Source organism: Lolium rigidum, chromosome 2, assembly GCF_022539505.1.
Source record: "Lolium rigidum isolate FL_2022 chromosome 2, APGP_CSIRO_Lrig_0.1, whole genome shotgun sequence".
NCBI classification, from domain to species: domain Eukaryota; kingdom Viridiplantae; phylum Streptophyta; class Magnoliopsida; order Poales; family Poaceae; genus Lolium; species Lolium rigidum.
This window is the reverse complement of record NC_061509.1, coordinates 112,915,946-112,934,757: the sequence shown is the minus strand read 5'-3', so window position 1 is coordinate 112,934,757 and position 18,812 is coordinate 112,915,946. Positions and strand designations below refer to the sequence as shown.

The 18,812-nt window shown below is 42.9% G+C and overlaps 1 protein-coding gene across 1 annotated transcript; it reads right to left on the bottom strand.

The window, feature by feature from the left end:
* Window positions 1-650: 650 nt before the first annotated feature.
* LOC124687121 (flavonoid 3'-monooxygenase CYP75B3-like) lies at window positions 651-2,681 on the bottom strand. The gene is made up of 2 exons (XM_047220956.1): window positions 1,638-2,681; window positions 651-1,500 (listed from the first exon to the last, which is right to left on the bottom strand). The coding sequence occupies exons 1-2, from the start codon at window positions 2,550-2,552 to the stop codon at window positions 856-858; spliced, it is 1,560 nt and encodes a 519-aa protein (XP_047076912.1). The 5' UTR covers window positions 2,553-2,681; the 3' UTR covers window positions 651-855.
* Between the last annotated feature and the right edge of the window lie 16,131 nt (window positions 2,682-18,812).

Sequence of the window (18,812 nt, the reverse complement as noted above, 5' to 3'; positions counted from 1 at the left end):
CACCACTAAAGCAATCACCTTTACCTTCCGCACCGCTAAAATTTAAAAAGACTAAAACTTGACGTAGCGTCCATTCACCCCCCCCCCCCCTCTTGTTCGCTACGATCCATTCATATACGTATATATTATCCTGAAGATGTATATAAGTTGTGATATCATTTTTCTTTCTTGAAAATCAATTTTTATCTGTATGAGTATTAAATGTGAGGTGCCTAGCCTTCTCTAGATTTACCTTAGTTCAACGTGTGTTAAGTGGTGCAACATTGATAATGTGGATTTCGTAGTTACAAGCATTTTAAAGTACTAGTTGTGGTTTAACATGAACATGATAGAATTACTTCACTATTATCTAAATTAGTCCAGATATATGTTTTTCTTTGAGACACGCCAAGACAATCTGGTTTAATTTTGGCTAAAGGGCATGTAAAAGCTAACTTGAAGCCGTAAAAAGATATGAGATACTTGTTGGGTTGTTTCTCTGATGCATATGATATTAAATTATAGTTTTTATGAAACTATATTTTAGTCGAAATAGGGGTTTTTGGAATATTATGTGTCTATATTTTGCTATGAATGAAAATTTGCATGTGTATTATGTTTAAAGTGTGTGGCAATAAAAAAATTGAGCAGGTCATGACAAAGCACGTGCATTCAATAAAATGACGACCCATTTCATGTTTTGTTGCCATGTAGTAACGCACATGCACTTTACTAGTAGTACAAAAACAAGAGCCAACTCTATGTGTACACCATAAAGCAACACATGGAACAGACAATACAAAGCCATATGTAACATATGTAAAGCTCACTTGCACGAATTACATACATTTGACAAAAGTGATTAATCATCATCTGTCACACGGTGTATGCTGACGATAACAACCTAGGAATGGGCCGAACCATTAACGGAGCGGCCCGCTGAAGGGTGAGACCATAGGCCTCCTCCATGTCGAGTTTTTCCGGTGTAAGGCCGTCGACTAAAGACCAGTCAAATGCATGCACCAGCGTGGCGGTCATGAGAGTGACCATCCTCAAGCCCCAACTAAGCCCTGCACATATCCTCCGTCCAGCCCCGAACGGTATGAGCTCGTAGTCACTCCCCTTGACGTCCACACTCTCGTGCAACCCGCCGGAGAGGAAGCGGGCGGGCCTGAACTCCAACGCGTCGGGGCCCCATGAGGCTGGGTCGCGTGCGATGGCCCACACATTGACAAGTAAGGTGGTACCCTTGGGGATGCGGTAGCCCTCGACCTCACAATCCTCAGCGGCCACCCGGGGAAGGGAGAGCGGCGTCGAAGGATGCAGCCGGAACGTCTCCTTAATAACGGCGGTGAGGAAGGTGAGGCGCGGTAGGTCGGATTCCGTTACCAGGCGGTCATGACCCACGACGTCATCGAGCTCGCGTTGGGCCTGGATGAGGACGTCCCGGTGTCGTATCAGCTCAGCTAGAGCCCACTCAACCGTGCTAGAGGTCGTGTCGGTCCCAGCTGTGAACAGATTCTGAAACAAGTGACAAGGTATTTAATTAGCAGCGCCTTAATTAGCATATATTAATTCTAAGTGGCATGCCGTTGATATCTACATACGTAGTATGTCTATGTCAACAATAATTAAGCTTGTACACATGGCTAGTATACCAGGAGAAGAGCTTTGATGTCGGTGTGGTTGAAGCTGATCCCCTCCTCCTCGCCGCCCCCGCCGTCCGGCCGCATGTTCCCCAGCATGACGCTGAGCAGGTCCTTCCCTTCAACGTCAGCAGCAGCCTGATTATGACGCTGGTCCCTCTCGCTGATGAAGCCGTCCATCATGGCGTCGTAGCGGCGGTGCAGGCGCTTCATCCTGGCCACAACGCCCTGCGGGTCGAGCCAGCGGAGCGCCGGAACGAAGTCGCCGATGTTGAACACCCCAGCAAGCTGCATGAGCTCCACCACCATGTCCTTGAACTCCCGTGCGCCCTCTCCGGCGCTGCCCCCGAACACGCGCCTCCCCACGGCCGCCCGCGCCAGGGCGTTGGTGGCACACACGTTTGCCTCCTGCCCCACCGCCACTCCCGCGGGCGCCGACTCCTTGAGCTGCTTCACCATCAGCGCAACCTCAGCCTCGCGGACGGCGCGGAGGGCGTCGAGGGCCTTAGCGGAGAAGAGGTGGAGGGCGCAGAGCTTGCGGAGGGCGCGCCAGCGGGAGCCGTAGGGGGCGAAGACGAGGTCCTGGTAGTTGTAGGCGACGTGCTCGGCGCCGGAGTTGGGCGGGCGGTCGCTGAAGTTGGCGTCGTGGGCGCGGAGGAACTGGGAGGCCACCTTGGCGGACGCGGCGACGACCACCTCGGCGACCCCGAAGCGGAGGCGGAAGAGCGGGCCGAACTGTTGGGAGAGAGCGGCCATGGTGTGGTGCGGCTTGGCGCCCACCTGCGGCAGGTTGCCCAGCACGGGCCACCCCCGAGGCCCCGGCGGCAGCGGCAGCTTGCTGCTGCTGCCACGGCAGAGAAACCAGATGGATGCGGCTGCCAGGGCAGCCAAGGAGCAGAGCAGCAGAAGCACGTCCTGATGATCCATGATATGCCTTGTTGGTTCCACGCGCGTTTCGCCGGGTATAGATTATGGGGACATATGCATATGTGTAATTAAACTCGGCGCGCGTGTTTCACCTAAATATAGCAAGAAGCTAGCTAACACTGGAACAGCCACTCCTGCTAGTGCTACCTACCCGCCGCAAGCCACCACCTAAACGAAGCCAAACGCTTCTCCGCTCGACCGCTCCTCCTACCTACGCGCATGCGTGACCGGACTACGACGTGGGCGTCGCTAGTCCACAAATACGAACAACAACAACGATGCCGAAGGTCAAAAACTGAAGTTTCTACTATCGAACACGACAGAATTTTAAGGCACCACCTCGACTCCTTAACATGTCAGGCCCCTTTTAAGTCCCCTAATATGTACAAAATTAGGTAGGAAAGCATTTGCCGTTCGCTTGCCCGCTTATGAATCCGATCACTTTGAAAGACAATAAGTTAGATATTATGCATATGCAATTTTAATAGGAAAAAAGTTGTTTAATTATACATATGCAAGACACGTCGAAAACTTAAGTTTCTATATTGAACATGACAAATTATTATCGTGAGCGTCTACGTTTGTACTGTGTTTCTCAAAAAAAAAAAAAAAACTACTCAACATGTCAGGGCCAACATGTACAAAATATTACCTCAGAACTTATTAGGACACATAAAAATATGCTTAATATATCAGCTACTCGAAGAGTAGTAAGGGTACTTCAAAAATATGTTCTAATAGGTATATCTTTTAGGGAACCGAATCCTCAAACAGAGAGGAAAGAATGCAAAAGGAAAGTCAGGATACGGTAGCAAGCAATGTATGTACTATAGCAAATTACAGTAGTACTATACAAATAAATCGTGTAAACTAAAAAGAGTTAGTTATTATTTTGATTGTAAGTAACTATTGTAAATGGACACCATATATACATATTGTACAAGTTAATTTAGATAAAATTAGCCTTATTTAGATATGAAGAAGGCAAGTTAGAGAATTGTAGCTCACCTGACTTCTATACTCCACGTTAGAGAATCTAGTTTCATCTTTTAGGTCACGTTGGGAAGTGTCCCAAAAAGTTATTACGGAACTTTTTAAATGTGACCTGAAAAGTTATTAGGTAACATCCAAGCCCCCAAAAGTTATTATGTCATATCCAGAGTATACCCCTAAAAATTATTACACGCATGAAAAATGTGTCCCTAAAAATTACTACTATTAGCTATTTTTTTCATTAGGGATTACAATCCAGAACAGAACAGAATGAGGATAATGTATTGGCAAGAATGTTAGACCATAACCAAGCTATCGTATCTCATTTAAGTTGGGCTAGTCTCTTTCTAGGATTCCATACCCTAGGCCTTTATGTTCACAACGACGTCATGCTTGCTTTTGGTACTCTAGAAAAGCAAATCTTGATGAAACCTATGTTTTCCCAATACAATCTGCTCATGGCAAGACGACATATGGGTTCGACATCCAAAATATGCGCTAGAAAGTTATTAGGGCGCATCCAAAATGTTGCTCAATGTCCACATATTCAAAGTTCACACAACCTCAATACATGTATATTTCGGGACAGAATTCACATATTACGAGCACAATAAACACTGAATTTTTGCAATGTTTGAACTAAACACAAGTGGAACTGGTGCACGAAAATCCAACGCCATACAAAATATTAGAAATATATAGGTTGCAAACATCTAGGTACAAAATCTTCAACATAGTTCCAACAGAAAGAAATTGAAATTATCTTCATAATCGACACTTCTCACATCCAACACGGTCCATAATCACACTATCAACAGATTCTTGCAAAGGGTAAGATAGAAAATAAAATATTGGGCACTAATGTTAGGCAGATAGCTATCCTTCTCGCCACGGCTTATCCTTTCCCTGGAAATTATAAATTAGATCACACAATTAAATAGGATACCAAGATATAATGGAGGTATCCAAACGGAAATATAGGCCCGATACAACATAATGGTCACAACCATTATTCTTTGGCAACATGTAAAATTGTGAATGAAGACTGAGGGCGTTGAAAGGGCGACGCATATAAGACGTCAAAACAGGACGAAACATTTGTTTGCGTCGGGCCGAATGGTCGATTTGCGTCCATTTCCGTCTAGAGATGTCCTCAGCGGCACGACGCATAATTTTTTCCCATTTAAAAACCATAATTTGCATATTTGTAAAAATACATTAAAATGCTCTAGAAAATAAAAAAAGGGCCAGCTAAAACCTAGGTATGGACTACTGGATCGTCGTTGCTGACGAGGTCGATGAACTCCGGCATCCGCCATGGGAGCTAGTACACCGGCGGTGGAGGAGTAAGGGCAGTCTGCGGTGACGGCAGCCACGAATCCCAGGCTGTTGAAGGAGCATCAGACGGCGCGCGCGTTCCTACACGTCGGCGTGGCCGGAGGAGTTGTCGGCCTCCCCTGCGCCACGAAGTTGGATGGCGAGCCCGTCCCACATAGCGAGCTGGTCGAGCTCGCTATTAGCCATTGTGATGGCAATGGTCTCCTCCTCGCTAATGTCTGGTGGCTGGGTTTCCGGATTCCACGCCGGGATGCCGTCATCGTAGTTGTTGTGTCCACCTTGAACCTGGCTGTTGGACGCGACCTCGTCCTCGACCTCCTCAGAGGCGTCCTCGTCCTTGTCCCCTTCCTCGTCTTCCTTGTCCTCATCATCGCGGTGGAAGTAGGCGACGTCGCCGAGGTAAAAGTAGAGTTGAGCTAGTGGTGCTAATATTTTTCAGCCCCTATTTTATTAATTCATGAAGTAGCTTGTTTTACAAACATGAAGCAATCATAAATTTGCACAATATATTAAACTTGTTATAAGTATAACATATATTATCCGTTCATGGGCACTATTCTGAAATAAAAGGACAAAGTGTTCACTGAAAAAGCTCAAAACTGATAGTAAATAAATAATACACTTCTGTTTTTGATACTGGAAGAGGACCATTTGTTGGAGCGGCAACAACCTGCATAATCTGATGGTCCATAATATTTGATAGTCCACAAAACGACCAGGATATGTGGCACATCTTCAACAGCAATAATCATCGATCCTCAAACTTTCTGATACTCAAACTGACAGTACAATATTACCTTTTAGTGTCAGAAGTTACTATGCAGCTAAGAATCCGCTAGCTAACACAATAGACATGCTCCCGGTGGTACTCCATGCAAAGAAATGAAAGATAACAAATGATTAGCTATATGGCTCCTTCAGTTGATTGTTGTCTTCTCAACCACACAATCCGTGAGCCAATGTTAGGCATATGCCTACTTTCCCTTGGTCTGGAGGTGTAATTGACATCATGTCATGTGGAAGCATCGCACCTGATGAGGACATCTCATCTATTGATATAATCGTTGTACCTATAGCTATACAAATAGAAGGATCAATCATTTGAGCTCGTGCCAAACAACATAACTATCAGGTACTTTCGTTTCTTGAAACTATTTGTAACATGCATGAGAATACGATACTGTCTAAATCAGATATGTTTGTTACTCTTAAAAATTATGGACCTAGCATGGATAAGGAGGACAAGCATTGGAGCATGATCACACATGGAGGAGATTGTAGCAAACATGTGAGGATTGAAGAGGACGCCCCAAGTGGAGATTTCAGAACTTTGAAGCCACCATAATGATGATTGAAGACTTGGACGAAATATACAAGATATTACACTTCATAATTTCGTCCATAGCATAATATGGTGTTGCGTCACCTTTAGTTTTGGGCCAGGCCCATGTCATTTTCGCAGGAATTAAGTCAGCCACTTTTTAGAGTCCGTATTGAAGGGAAAAAGGCCTTCTAGGGTTTGGTTCGGCCACCATATGTATGGCTGGCCGAAACCCCATCTTTTCCTCCTTTAAATATCCACATAGCCGTCACGTTTAGACTCGAATTTTGATTAGACTAAAAATTAGCCATTGCTGCAACTCTCGTGTACTTCTTTTGAGGCCAACGCCCAGAACAAGACCAACTATTCGGAATCCCACCTTTTTCAATAAAGCTTTCATCTATATCCGCAATATTCTGATTGCATAATTAGTTCTTACTTGTTCTCCATTACATGTAGGAATTAAGACCCTCACTGGTCAGGTTGATCGTGCTTCCGCAAGATCAGTAACTCCCGGAGATTGTCCTAGCGATTGCATTGGCGCACGAGTTTTGCACGTGTAGTTGGATCGTCAAGCACGAACTCCACCAACAAATCGATTTATCCACGTCTCATCGAAAGATCGGCCACCTTTTCCCTATCAAGTGGTATCAGATTTCATGTTGCTCGGTGAGATTTTACTGTTTTCCTAGTGTAGATTGCATCTGCCATCATACTCATAAACCACGAAAAAGCCAAAAATATTGTTAGGATTTTAGATCATCATCCCATTAACCCCCTGCCACGCCTTTGCATTGTCTTTTCAGTTTTTCATAGTTGAATTTGTGTCTGCATCTTCGTGTCGAGTTGTTGGTCTTAGCGTCTAGTTCCTTTAGAGTTTTGAGTTCTGATCATATTAGTCACGCCGCCGCCCGCTCGCATCATACGCAGATCACCGCCACCACATCCATATACTTTCTCCACTGACATATACATGCACCATATATACTTCCGCCACTGCCATAAACACCCACCATATATACTTCCGCCACTGCCATATACACCCACCAAGATCGTTTCCGCCACCGTCATATACGTTTGCCATATACCCTGTTTCCTACCGCGACACGGATTTATGTTATTTCTCTGCCGCGACAAAGTCCGTGTAGACTAAGGTTTTCATGTTTTCTTTAATAGCTGTTGCCTTCTAATTTCATATGTGCTTAGAAATTTTTTCGTGAGATAAATTTCGGCCGTCAGTAAACAATTGTAAGGAGAGAAAAAATGAGTCTGGAACCGCCTCCAAAAAAAAATTCTGGCTACACTGGTTTTCGACATTGGAGATCACTTTTCTCCACTGGCCGTTATAGCGACATTTTTTTTGCGCCTGTGCGCTTTCTGGAGCACTTTTTCAGAAATTTCGACAAATTTTGTTCTGATGCTATACTGTTTTTGGACCTCGGGGATCAGTCTGAGACACTCGCCATCATAGTGATTTTGGCATCTTGGTTCACCACCTCATCGCTGCTAGTTGCTTGTGTGCCGCGCCGTGACCTCGTTAGTAGTCTAGGCTCGCGCCTGTAGTACGGTCTAGCCTAGGACCAGCACAGTACCGTTGTTGAGCATATTTTTTATACTGCATCGCTGTTTTGACAATTGCCGTTTTTGCTACCATATATAAGCCTTCCTACAGCTCCACATATTGTCTCCACGTGCTTTGTATCGACACCTGGTAATCGCTCTAGCAATCTTTGGAGACGCTGATCCTTGTTGGTTACCATATCGCCTTCCTCTTGTTTGGTAAGAACTTGTAAGAGCTTTGTATTTTGCTTGACAAATTGCGCGTGAACCACCATATTATGTAGTTTGTAGGCATATACATTTGTGCTTTTTGAGTACTAATCATGACAGGAACTACATCATCTGGTGTTGACCCGGATAAGATGACGAGCGCGGAGTTGCATGCTCACTTCACCCACCTTTTGGGCGGGCATGCACGCGACGTAGATGCGCGTCTTGGTGTCGTGGACGCCAAACTCACCGACGCGCTGAACAAGATGGATGGCCTCGAGGCAGCTTTCAACTCCAAGCTCAATGCCAAGTTCCAGGAGATCTTGACTCGGTTACCGCAGCCTCGCGACAACGTGCGACGACGCGCACGCCGCGTTCCTCGTGCGGAGGTGCCTGCGGGTACCGCTCCTGCGGCAGCAACCGCACCTGACGCGCCTTCTGATGAAGGATACAAAGACTATGAAGGGGACGAGGACGAGAGGGTAGATGATAACGTGCTGGACGGCGAGGAAGTCGAACAACCTGCACCTAGTCGTCCACGACAACTGAACCACAACGCTCGCCCACCTCCACGGCTGGTACGTGATGATGATCATGTTGCAAAACTTAAATTGAATATTTCGTCATTTGAGGGTAGATATAATACTGATGCGTATCTGACGAAGGATCTCCTCGCCAATGCGTACGTATTGTAGACTTGGGTTTCGGGAGAGAGCGACGATGGAGATTCCGGGAGCGAGATTAGGCACACGATGTACCCAGCTTCGGGTCCCCTCGGTGGAGGATCCCTACGTGCTGCTAGCAATCCAGTATATGATCGTATGTATGTTTACAGGGTGCCGCCATAGGCGGAGCTATGTTGTCTATCTGTTGTCCTTCCTCTATCGGGTTCCCTGGCTGGCTTTATATATGCAACCAGCCTAGGGTTTTACAAGAGTCCTAGTCGACTACTTCTTCGGGTTGCCTTGTTGGGCCATCTCCATATTGGGCCGAGCCAAGCCAGCTATACTAATAATGGGTAACCGAAGGGTATACCCATGTCAGTATCTTACATGGAAATTGGAAGTAGAACAACGGTTTTCCTGTTTAAAATACCCTGATCACTTGCGTGTTAGTGCTGCTACTTGTGAGTTCACAGATTTTGCTTCTATTTGGTGGTCTGAACATTGTAGAGTACATCATGCTAATATTCCTACTACTTGGGTTGTTTTAAAACTTGCTATACGTACTCGTTTTGTTCCTCCACATTATCAACGTGATTTGCTGAAAAAATTGTCTCGCTTAGAATAAGGAAAGAATTATGTAGAAGACTATTATCAAGAATTGCAAACTTACATGATTCGCTGTGGTATTGTAGAGGATAATGAGGCTATGCTTGCATGTTTTTTGGTGGTTTGAATAAAGAGATTCATCATATTTTAGATTATAAGGAGTACACCACTATTACTCACTTGTTACATCTTGCTTGCAAAACTGAACGTGAAGTGCAGGATCGTCAACCCCCATGGAGAAGAGCTAATATTTCTACAGGTCGTACATCATCATGGTCTACGACAATCAGCACTACCATCTCGTGGAGCTACACCGGCACCTACTACCTCCAAGTACACTGCGCCTGCATCACGAGCACCACATGCTGCAACTCCACCACCATCCACTGGTCATCCTCGGAGTTCCTCTTCCATGGCCTCCACGGGGAAGACGCGCGACATTCAATGTCGCAAATGCTTGGGATTTGTACACATGGAGAGAGAATGCAGAACCAAGCGTGTGATGTTGGTGCGTGAAGGAGGAGAATATGATTCTGCAAGTGACTTTGATGAAGATACATTGGCCCTTATTGATGCACGTGATGGCGCCAATTATGATTTTGAGAGAGAGATGGGGGTAATGGAAGCTGACACTGCTGATCAGTACAAGAGCTTAGTTGCACAACGTGTGTTGAGGGTGCAATTGAGAAAATCTGAGCATGATCAACGCCACAATCTGTTTGAAACAAGAAGCGTTGTAAAAGAGCGAGCTATACGGATCATCATTGATGGAGGGAGCTACAATAATCTGGCTAGCGTTGACATGGTGGAGAAGATTTCTCTACCTATGAGACAGCGCACACATCCATATTACATTCTATGGTTTGAAAGCTCTCGGAAGCTCAAGGTAACAAAAACTACACGTGTGCATTTTACTATTGGTACATATTCTAATTTTGTTGATTGTGATGTTGTACCTATGCAAGCATGTTCTTTGTTACTTGGTAGACCTTGGCAATTTGATAGAGAATCTATTCATAATGGTAAAACTAATAAGTATTCTCTTATGCATGATGGAAAGAAAATTGGTCTCAAACCTATGACTTCCAAACAAATATTAAAAGATGATCTTGCTAGAGCTAGTAGAGTAAAAAAACGAGGAGAAACATAAGAGTGAAATTCAGATTGTTGCTGCAGATTTTGTGCCACATAAGACTAATACTAAATCTGATTCGAACCATGCTAATGAAATTTGTTTGAAAATTCCTTGTTTGCTTGCTAGCAAATCTGATATTGCTGAATTTGATGTGAACACTACTCAATGCTATGCTATTATTTGCAAGTTATGTTTTCATTTGAGGATATGCCTCCTACTTTGCCACCTGCGGTTGCTAACCTTTTGCAGGAATTCATTGATGTGTTTCCTCAAGATGTTCCACCTGGATTACCACCTATACGTGGGATAGAACACCAAATTGACTTGATTCCAGGAGCTTCGCTGCCGAACGTGCACCATATCGTACCAATCCTGAAGAGACCAAAGAGATTCAGCGATAAATTCAGGTTCTCCAAGATAAAGGTTACATTCGTGAGTCTCTTAGCCGATGTTCAGTTCCTATTATCTTAGTACCTAAGAAAGATGGTTCTTCACGCATGTGTACTGATTGTAGAGCTATTAATAATATTACCATTCGATACCGTCATCCAATACCTCGTTTAGATGATATGCTTGATGAATTGAGTGGTTCTATTATGTTCTCCAAAGTTGATTTGCGTAGTGGTTACCACCAGATTCGTATGCAATTAGGAGATGAATGGAAAACAACGTTTAAAACTAAGTTCGGTTTATATGAGTGGTTAGTAATGCCTTTTGGATTAACTAATGCACCTAGTACTTTCATGAGACTGATGAACGAAGTTTTACATTCTTTTATTGGACGTTTTGTGGTGGTATACTTTGATGATATTCTGATTTATAGCAAATCCTTGGAGGATCATTTGGATCATTTACGTGTTGTTTTCAATGCTATACGTGATGCATGTTTGTATGATAATCTTGAGAAGTGCACCTTTTGCACCAATCGAGTTGCGTTTCTTTGCTATGTTGTTACTGCGCAGGGTATTGAAGTTGATCCAGCCAAGATTGAGGCAATTGAGAGTTGGCCGCAGCCAAAGACGATCACACAAGTGAGGAGTTTTATTGGCCTCGCTAGTTTTTATAGGCGCTTTGTGAAAGATTTTGGATCCATTGCTGCACCGCTGAATGAGCTTACCAAGAAGGATGTGCCCTTTGTGTGGGGCGATGCACAACAAGAAGCATTCATGATTCTGAAAGATAAGTTAACACATGCTCCATTACTCCAACTTCCTGATTTCAATAAGACTTTTGAGCTAGAATGTGATGCTAGTGAAATTGGTTTAGGAGGTGTGTTATTACAAGAGAGCAAACCTATTGCATATTTTAGTGACAAATTGAGTGGGCCTAGTCTGAACTATTCTACTTATGATAAAGAATTATATGCGTTGGATGGGACATTAGAAACTTGGCAACATTATTTATGGCCTAAAGAATTTGTTATACATTCTGATCATGAATCTTTAAATCATATTCGTAGTCAAGCTAAACTGAATCGCCGCCATGCAAAGTAGGTTGAATTTATTGAGTCTTTTCCTTATGTTATCAAACACAAAAAGGGTGAAGATAAAGTTATTGCTGATGCTTTGCCGCGCTGTTATACTATGCTATCTCAACTTGACTTCAAGATTTTGGATTAGAAACTATAAAGGAATAATACTTGCATGATGCTGATTTTAAAGATGTGTTGTTGAATTGTAGAGATGATAAAACATGGAAGAAATTCGTCCCTAGTGATGGATTTGTGTTCCGTGCTAACAAGCTATGCATCCCAGATAGTTTCGTTCGCCTTTTGTTGTTGCAGGAGGCGCATGGAGGAGGATTGATGGGTCACTATGGTGTGAAGAAGACGGAGGGTGTACTTGCTGCACACTTTTTTGGCCACGTATGCGTCGAGATGTTGAGAGATTTGTGGCACGCTGCACTACATGTCAAAAAGCTAAGTCTCGACTTAATCCACATGGTTTATATATGCCTCTTCCTGTTCCTAGTGTACCTTGGGAGGATATTTCTATGGATTTCGTTTTGGATTTGCCTCATACACAGAAGAGGAGGGATAGTATCTTTGTTGTTGTGGATCGATTTTCTAAGATGGCACACTTTATTCCATGTCACAAGACTGATGATGCTACACATGTTGCTGATTTGTTCTTTCGCGAAATTGTTCGTTTACATGGTGTGCCAAATACTATTGTTTCTGATGGTGATACTAAGTTTCTTAGCCACTTTTTGAGATGTTTATGGGCTAAGTTGGGGACTAAATTGCTGGTTAGTACTACGCGTCATCCCCAAACTGATGGGCAAACTGAAGTAGTAAATAGAACATTGTCTACTATGCTGCGGGCTGTTTACTTAAAATTGTGGGAAGAATGTTTGCTTAATGTTGAATTTTCTTACAATCGTTCGCTGCATTCTACCACTAAGATGTGCCCATTTGAGATTGTGTATGGTTTTGTTCAACGTGCACCTATTGATTTATTGTCTTTACCATTTTTGGTGCAAAATAATTTGGATGATACACAACATGCTGAATTGATATTACAATTGCATGAGACTACTAAAGACAACATAGAACGCATGAATGCTAAGTATAAAATTGTTGGTGATAGAGGAAGAAAGCATGTTATGTTTGATGTTGGTGATCTTGTTTGGTTGCATTTGCGTAAAGATCGTTTTTCTGAATTGCGCAAGTCTAAACTAATGCCACGCGCTGCTGGTCCTTTTAAGGTGTTACGGAAAATAAATGATAATGCATATAAACTTGAGCTTCCTGCAGAATTGGGTCCGGTTAGTCCTACATTTAACATTGCAGATTTGAAGCCTTACTTTGGTGAAGAAGAGGAGCTTTCGTCGAGGACGACTTCAATTCAACAAGGGGGGCATGATGAGGACATCCCATCTATTGATACAACCGCTGTACCTACATCCACACAAATACAAGGACCAATCACTCGAGCCCATGCCAAACAACTTAACTATCAGGTACTTTCGTTTCTTGGAACTATTCCTCACATACATGAGAATATGATGCTGCCTAAATAAGATTTGTTTGTTACTCTTAGGAATGATGGACCTAGCATGGATGAGGAGGACAAGCATTGGAGCATGATCACACATGGAGGAGATGGCAGCAAACATTTGAGGATTGAAGAGGATGCCCCAAGTGGAGATTTCAGAACTTTGAAGCCACCATAATGATGATTGAAGACTTGGACGAAATATACAAGATTACACTTCATAATTTCGTCCATACAATAATATGGTGCAGCGTCACCTTTAGTTTTGGACCAGGCCCATGTCATTTTCGCAGAAATTAAGTCAGCCACTTTTTAGAGTCCATATGGAAGGGGAAATGCCTTCTAGGGTTTGGCCACCATACGTATGGCTGGCCGAAACCCCACCTTTTCGTTCTTTAAATACCCCCATAGCCGTCACGTTTAGACTCGGATTTTGATTAGACTAAAAGTTAGTCATTGCTGCAACTCTCGTGTACTTCTTTTGAGGCCAACGCCCAGAATAAGACCGACTATTCGAAATTCCACCTTTTTCAATAAAGCTTTCATCTATATCCGCAATATTCTGATTGCATCATTAGTTCTTACTTGTTCTCGATTTCAGGTAGGAATTAAGACCCTCACTGGTCAGGATGATCGTGCTTCCGCAAGATCAGTAACTCCCGAAGATTGTCCTAGCGATTGCATTGGCGCACGAGCTTTGCACGTGTAGTTGGATCGTCAAGCACGAACTCCACCAACAAATCTATTTATCCACGTCTCATCGAAATATCGACCACCTTTGCCCTATCAGCACCTATCATAAAATCAATATTCAGTTTAACGCAATTTCTTAATTATGATGTGCAGAGACCAACTTCATTGCGTATGTTGCTACAGTAGTAAAATAGGCAAATAGGATCCGGAATAAATGTCTTCTTTGACGATTGTCATTGAAGGCAACATATGTTAGTTCGCCAAAACAAAAAACAAAGAGAACAAATAGAGGACAGCTGGCAAAACCTAGATCGAGAAGTCCCATAGGAATTTGGTGTGTGCTTAACTGAAACATGTGATGTCATACTGTCGATACCATGGGAACTTGGAAACTAAACTGAATATGTAATCAATGTTTTTGCCATGCCTGCATCTATATAGAACCAATGGCAGGAAGTAGGGGATTTATACTCAGATGCTATATAGTGCTACTATGCCTTTGGGATGAACTCCAGATTTCACCATCCCAGAAGTCCTCCGCAGTTTTGTAAATAACTTGGGGGCAAAGTACAAATTCAGCTCTTGGCGTCGTTATCTACATACAAAAGGGCCAAAAATATTTAGACACCCAACCTCGGAGGGTAATTCTACTGGTCTACATGATAAACGTTTGTGAAGAATTATTATAGAAAAAGTGATTTTTTGGATTTTTTTCTAAAAAGAACAGAGCATTGAATAAAACAATCAGAGTACGGTTATATCAGTATGCCCAACATAAATAAGATAGGCACATGAAGCAGAAACAGAGTTGTTGGGTGGATGCTTGTGGGTTTTGACATCAAATCTTCAAGGATAGAGCAATCAAATACGTTAAATCTCTCCCTTTTTGTGCCTTCTGGAAATACAGTCTGGTCCATTTGAAGACCCTTAGAGCAATCCTGTGCAGGAGTTTTCTGTAACTTCTCGACAACAGAGATGACAGCAGGTACCTTCAGAATCAGTAGTAGCTAGTAAACATGTAGAATCCATTTCAACAAAATCATCCAAGCATGTGCAGCATGGAATTCAACGAACACCAGTACACCAAAGCACCTCACAATAATGTACCATTTCATACAAATTTTCATGAATTAGCCGGGGACACCAAAAAATGTGGGTTAATCTATTGATAAAAAAACACATTTTAGTAATAATGTAGAATCTCTAAAGAACCATTTAAGCCAACCTAAATGGTCACTTGCTCATTTATCTACCCATGAAAACATTCATATTCATATTTTTTTCAATAACAGGGGTATATAACTGGAAGGCACGGACAACTAAAAGTTGTGAAAATACAATACCTACTCTTCTCTCAAAGTTGTCAAGTACATACAGTTCAAAATCTAAGATTTTCGTTTACAACAGAAAAGAATGTAGAAACATATTGGCGGTACAATCAATTTGCAAATTACCTACATGAATTTTCCTGTTTTAAGGGTCCGCATGAACTATAGAGTTTCCAATTGAACCGACATTTTCTGTAGAAAAACTTGGTCCAACAGAGACCCGACAACTAATCCATCAGAAGCACCAGCTACCACATTGTCAGTAGTGTTACTTATCCATGGTCCATATATGGAAGTACACCAAGATTGTTTGTACTGGTCTATGTGGTTTGCTAGCACGCAACCTTCCAATGTGTCACCCATATGGTGTTTTTTTCCAAACAATGTATGTAAAGAAACAACATGTGAGCATGGACGGAGACAAGGGGGGATGAGCAGGGGCTACATGCCTGCATGTGAGGTAAAGAATGTAGCAGCTACAGCATCTTACATGTTACAAAGCCAGGCTTGGTGAGTATCTAAAACATATTGTTATGTATAAGACTGGAACATGAAACTCTCTGTTGAAGTACTGCTAGTGAGAGCAGCAACCGACACTAATTTCATAAAATTCTACTCATGACTAAACAAATTCAGATAATTTACAATAGAGTAGCTTATATGACAGGAGAATACTAAAAATACTTCTTCCTTGCATATTCCTTAGCTTATGCAATGTCAATGCAAATGATTTCAAACTTTTTTTATTCTACCTTCATATAATTCAGAGAGTACATACAACACAATGATAATAGTGCTAATTAAACATGAATCAGATACAGCATGTCATATTTGTTGGCTTGCAAAAGGTTGAATCCAAATGTGGAGTGATGTTACATGCGACTGTAAGGGGGCAATAAGGCAAGAAATTTGAGATTTTACCGTGACAAAATAGAAAATTTTCCTCTCTATCTACTGGGAATGAAAAAGAAAGGAGTTCTCAAAAGAAATTACGGAACAGATTTTGGTCGTATTGGTCATTGTGTTATAATAGCACTAAGACATTAATGGTGGCATGACGAATATTAATCCTTGCTACGGAACAACTGCTTTGCTTGCAGAAATAACGAATAAAGACATTAATTGTGCCATGGACAATATTAATACTTGGCACGGAATAGCTGATTTGCTTCCAAAAATGACCAATAAGTCAAGCCCTATGCTCTGGACAGATTTTTTTAAGCATAATTACTTATTTCATCAAGCAATATAATGAGACAATGTCTGGTGATGAATTGAAGGGATCAATATCTGAGAAAAGGATGATAAATTTTGGAAGAGATGGACATTGTCCCACCTGTAAGCCTAAGTGGGATACCGAAGCAGGTTTCCACGATCATCCATTGCTTCTTCCAATACTGGATGGGGCGCCCAACTGGTAGGCGTTCCCAGCTCCATACGGAAAGTAGGAGCATGCATCCACCAAACCTGCCTTTTCCAGTCCTACAACAAGAATCGTCCAACTGCACACATACGAGATTAGGTTACAAGCTTGTCTAGCATACTAATCTACAAGAATAGTAAAGATAGCAAATCATCACCTGTCGGTACAAGTAGGCAAGTGTCGCGGTTCCCCAACTCCACTTTTGATCCAAGACTGTTAGCGTCTTGAGCCAACACCACTGTGCCAACTTCCCACCACTGTCAGCAAAGAAAGTCCTGGATATGACATACCACACATATACTTTGGTGTACAGCTTGATAGTGTCCTGGTTCGCCTCAGCAGGGCATTCCACAAAGTGTTCCACAATGCACTTGTAACTTGCGCCTGCAAAAGCTCTGTTGGCCTTGTCTTGAGGCTCTGGAGGATCCCTGCCAATAAGCACCTCCATCTGCTGGCACCACCCATCGGAACCTGTGTTCATACACAGTGACTCGCCATCAGTAGGAAGTCCAAGGATCATTGAAACATCCTGAAGAATCGGGGTCATCTCGCTGACCATCAAGTGGAACGTGTGCGTCTCAGGCCTCCACTGGTTGACAAGTGCGGAGATTGCCGCGATGTTGAAGTTCGGCGGCGTCTGGCTTACAAGCAAGATGAACGGGAGGAGACCAAGAGTCTCGATGTGCTTTGTATACCGCTCATCATACGGCATGTGAATACTTGCCCCATGGAAACGAATCTTCAAGGGCTCAAGAACCTACAAGCACATATAGAACACACAAAATTATGTCATATCCAATGGAATAAAACAAGTAGTGTTAACAAAAAAATTACTACCTTCCCTAGCTCCGCTTGATGATAGGCCCGGTGTTCCATGTCATAGTAATCATGGAGAAGCCACAGCATCCTACATTTTTTTTCACAAATACACAATAAGTAATATCATACTATCACCATACATATTCTAGATTATTGTTTTCTAAACAAATATGAGGCATTTGTAAGCAAATATGTGGAATTTCTATCACCATACATAAAATACATCACAAATGCATGAAAACTAGGGTTGGAAAAATCAACCATCACATGTAGGGTTTCATATCTGGGGTTCCATGCATGTCTAAACCAAATCCAAATCTATGAATATCAACCATCACATCTTGGATTTCACATCTAGGGTTTCATGTCTAATTATTACAAAATCAATAAAAATATTGGATGAAAAGAAGGGGATCGGAGGAGAATACTGATACGTCTCAAACGTATCTATAATTTCTTATGTTCCATGCTAGTTTTATGACAATACTCACATGTTTTACATACACTTTATATCATTCTGATGCATTTTACGGTACTAACCTATTAACATGATGCCGAAGCGCCAGTTCCTGTTTTCTGCTGTTTTTGGTTTCAGAAATCCTACACAGGAAATATTCTCGGAATTAGACGAAACAAAAGCCCACGGTCTTATTTTCCACGGAGCCTTCCAGAACATCGAAGAGGAGACGGAGATGGGACACGAGGCGGCCACACCATAGGGGGGCGCGGCCCCACCCCTGGCCGCGCCGCCATATGGGGTGGGCCCCTCGAGCGTCCCCTGACTCTGCCCCTTCGCCTATATAATCCTTCCATCACGAAAACCCTAGTACCGAGAGCCACGATACGAGAAAAGTTCCAGAGACGCCGCCACCGTCAACCCCATCTCGGGGGTTCTGAAGATCGCCTCCGGCACCCTGCCGGAGAGGGGAATCATCACCGGAGGGCTCTACATCACCATGCCCGCCTCCGGACTGATGCGTGAGTAGTTCATCCTTGGACTATGGGTCCATAGCAATAGCTAGATGGTTGTCTTCTCCTCTTGTGCTATCATGTTTAGATCTTGTGAGCTGCCTATCATGATCAAGATCATCTATTTGTAATGCTACATGTTGTGTTTGTTGGGATCCGATGAATATGGAATACTATGTCAAGTTGATTATCGATCTATCATAT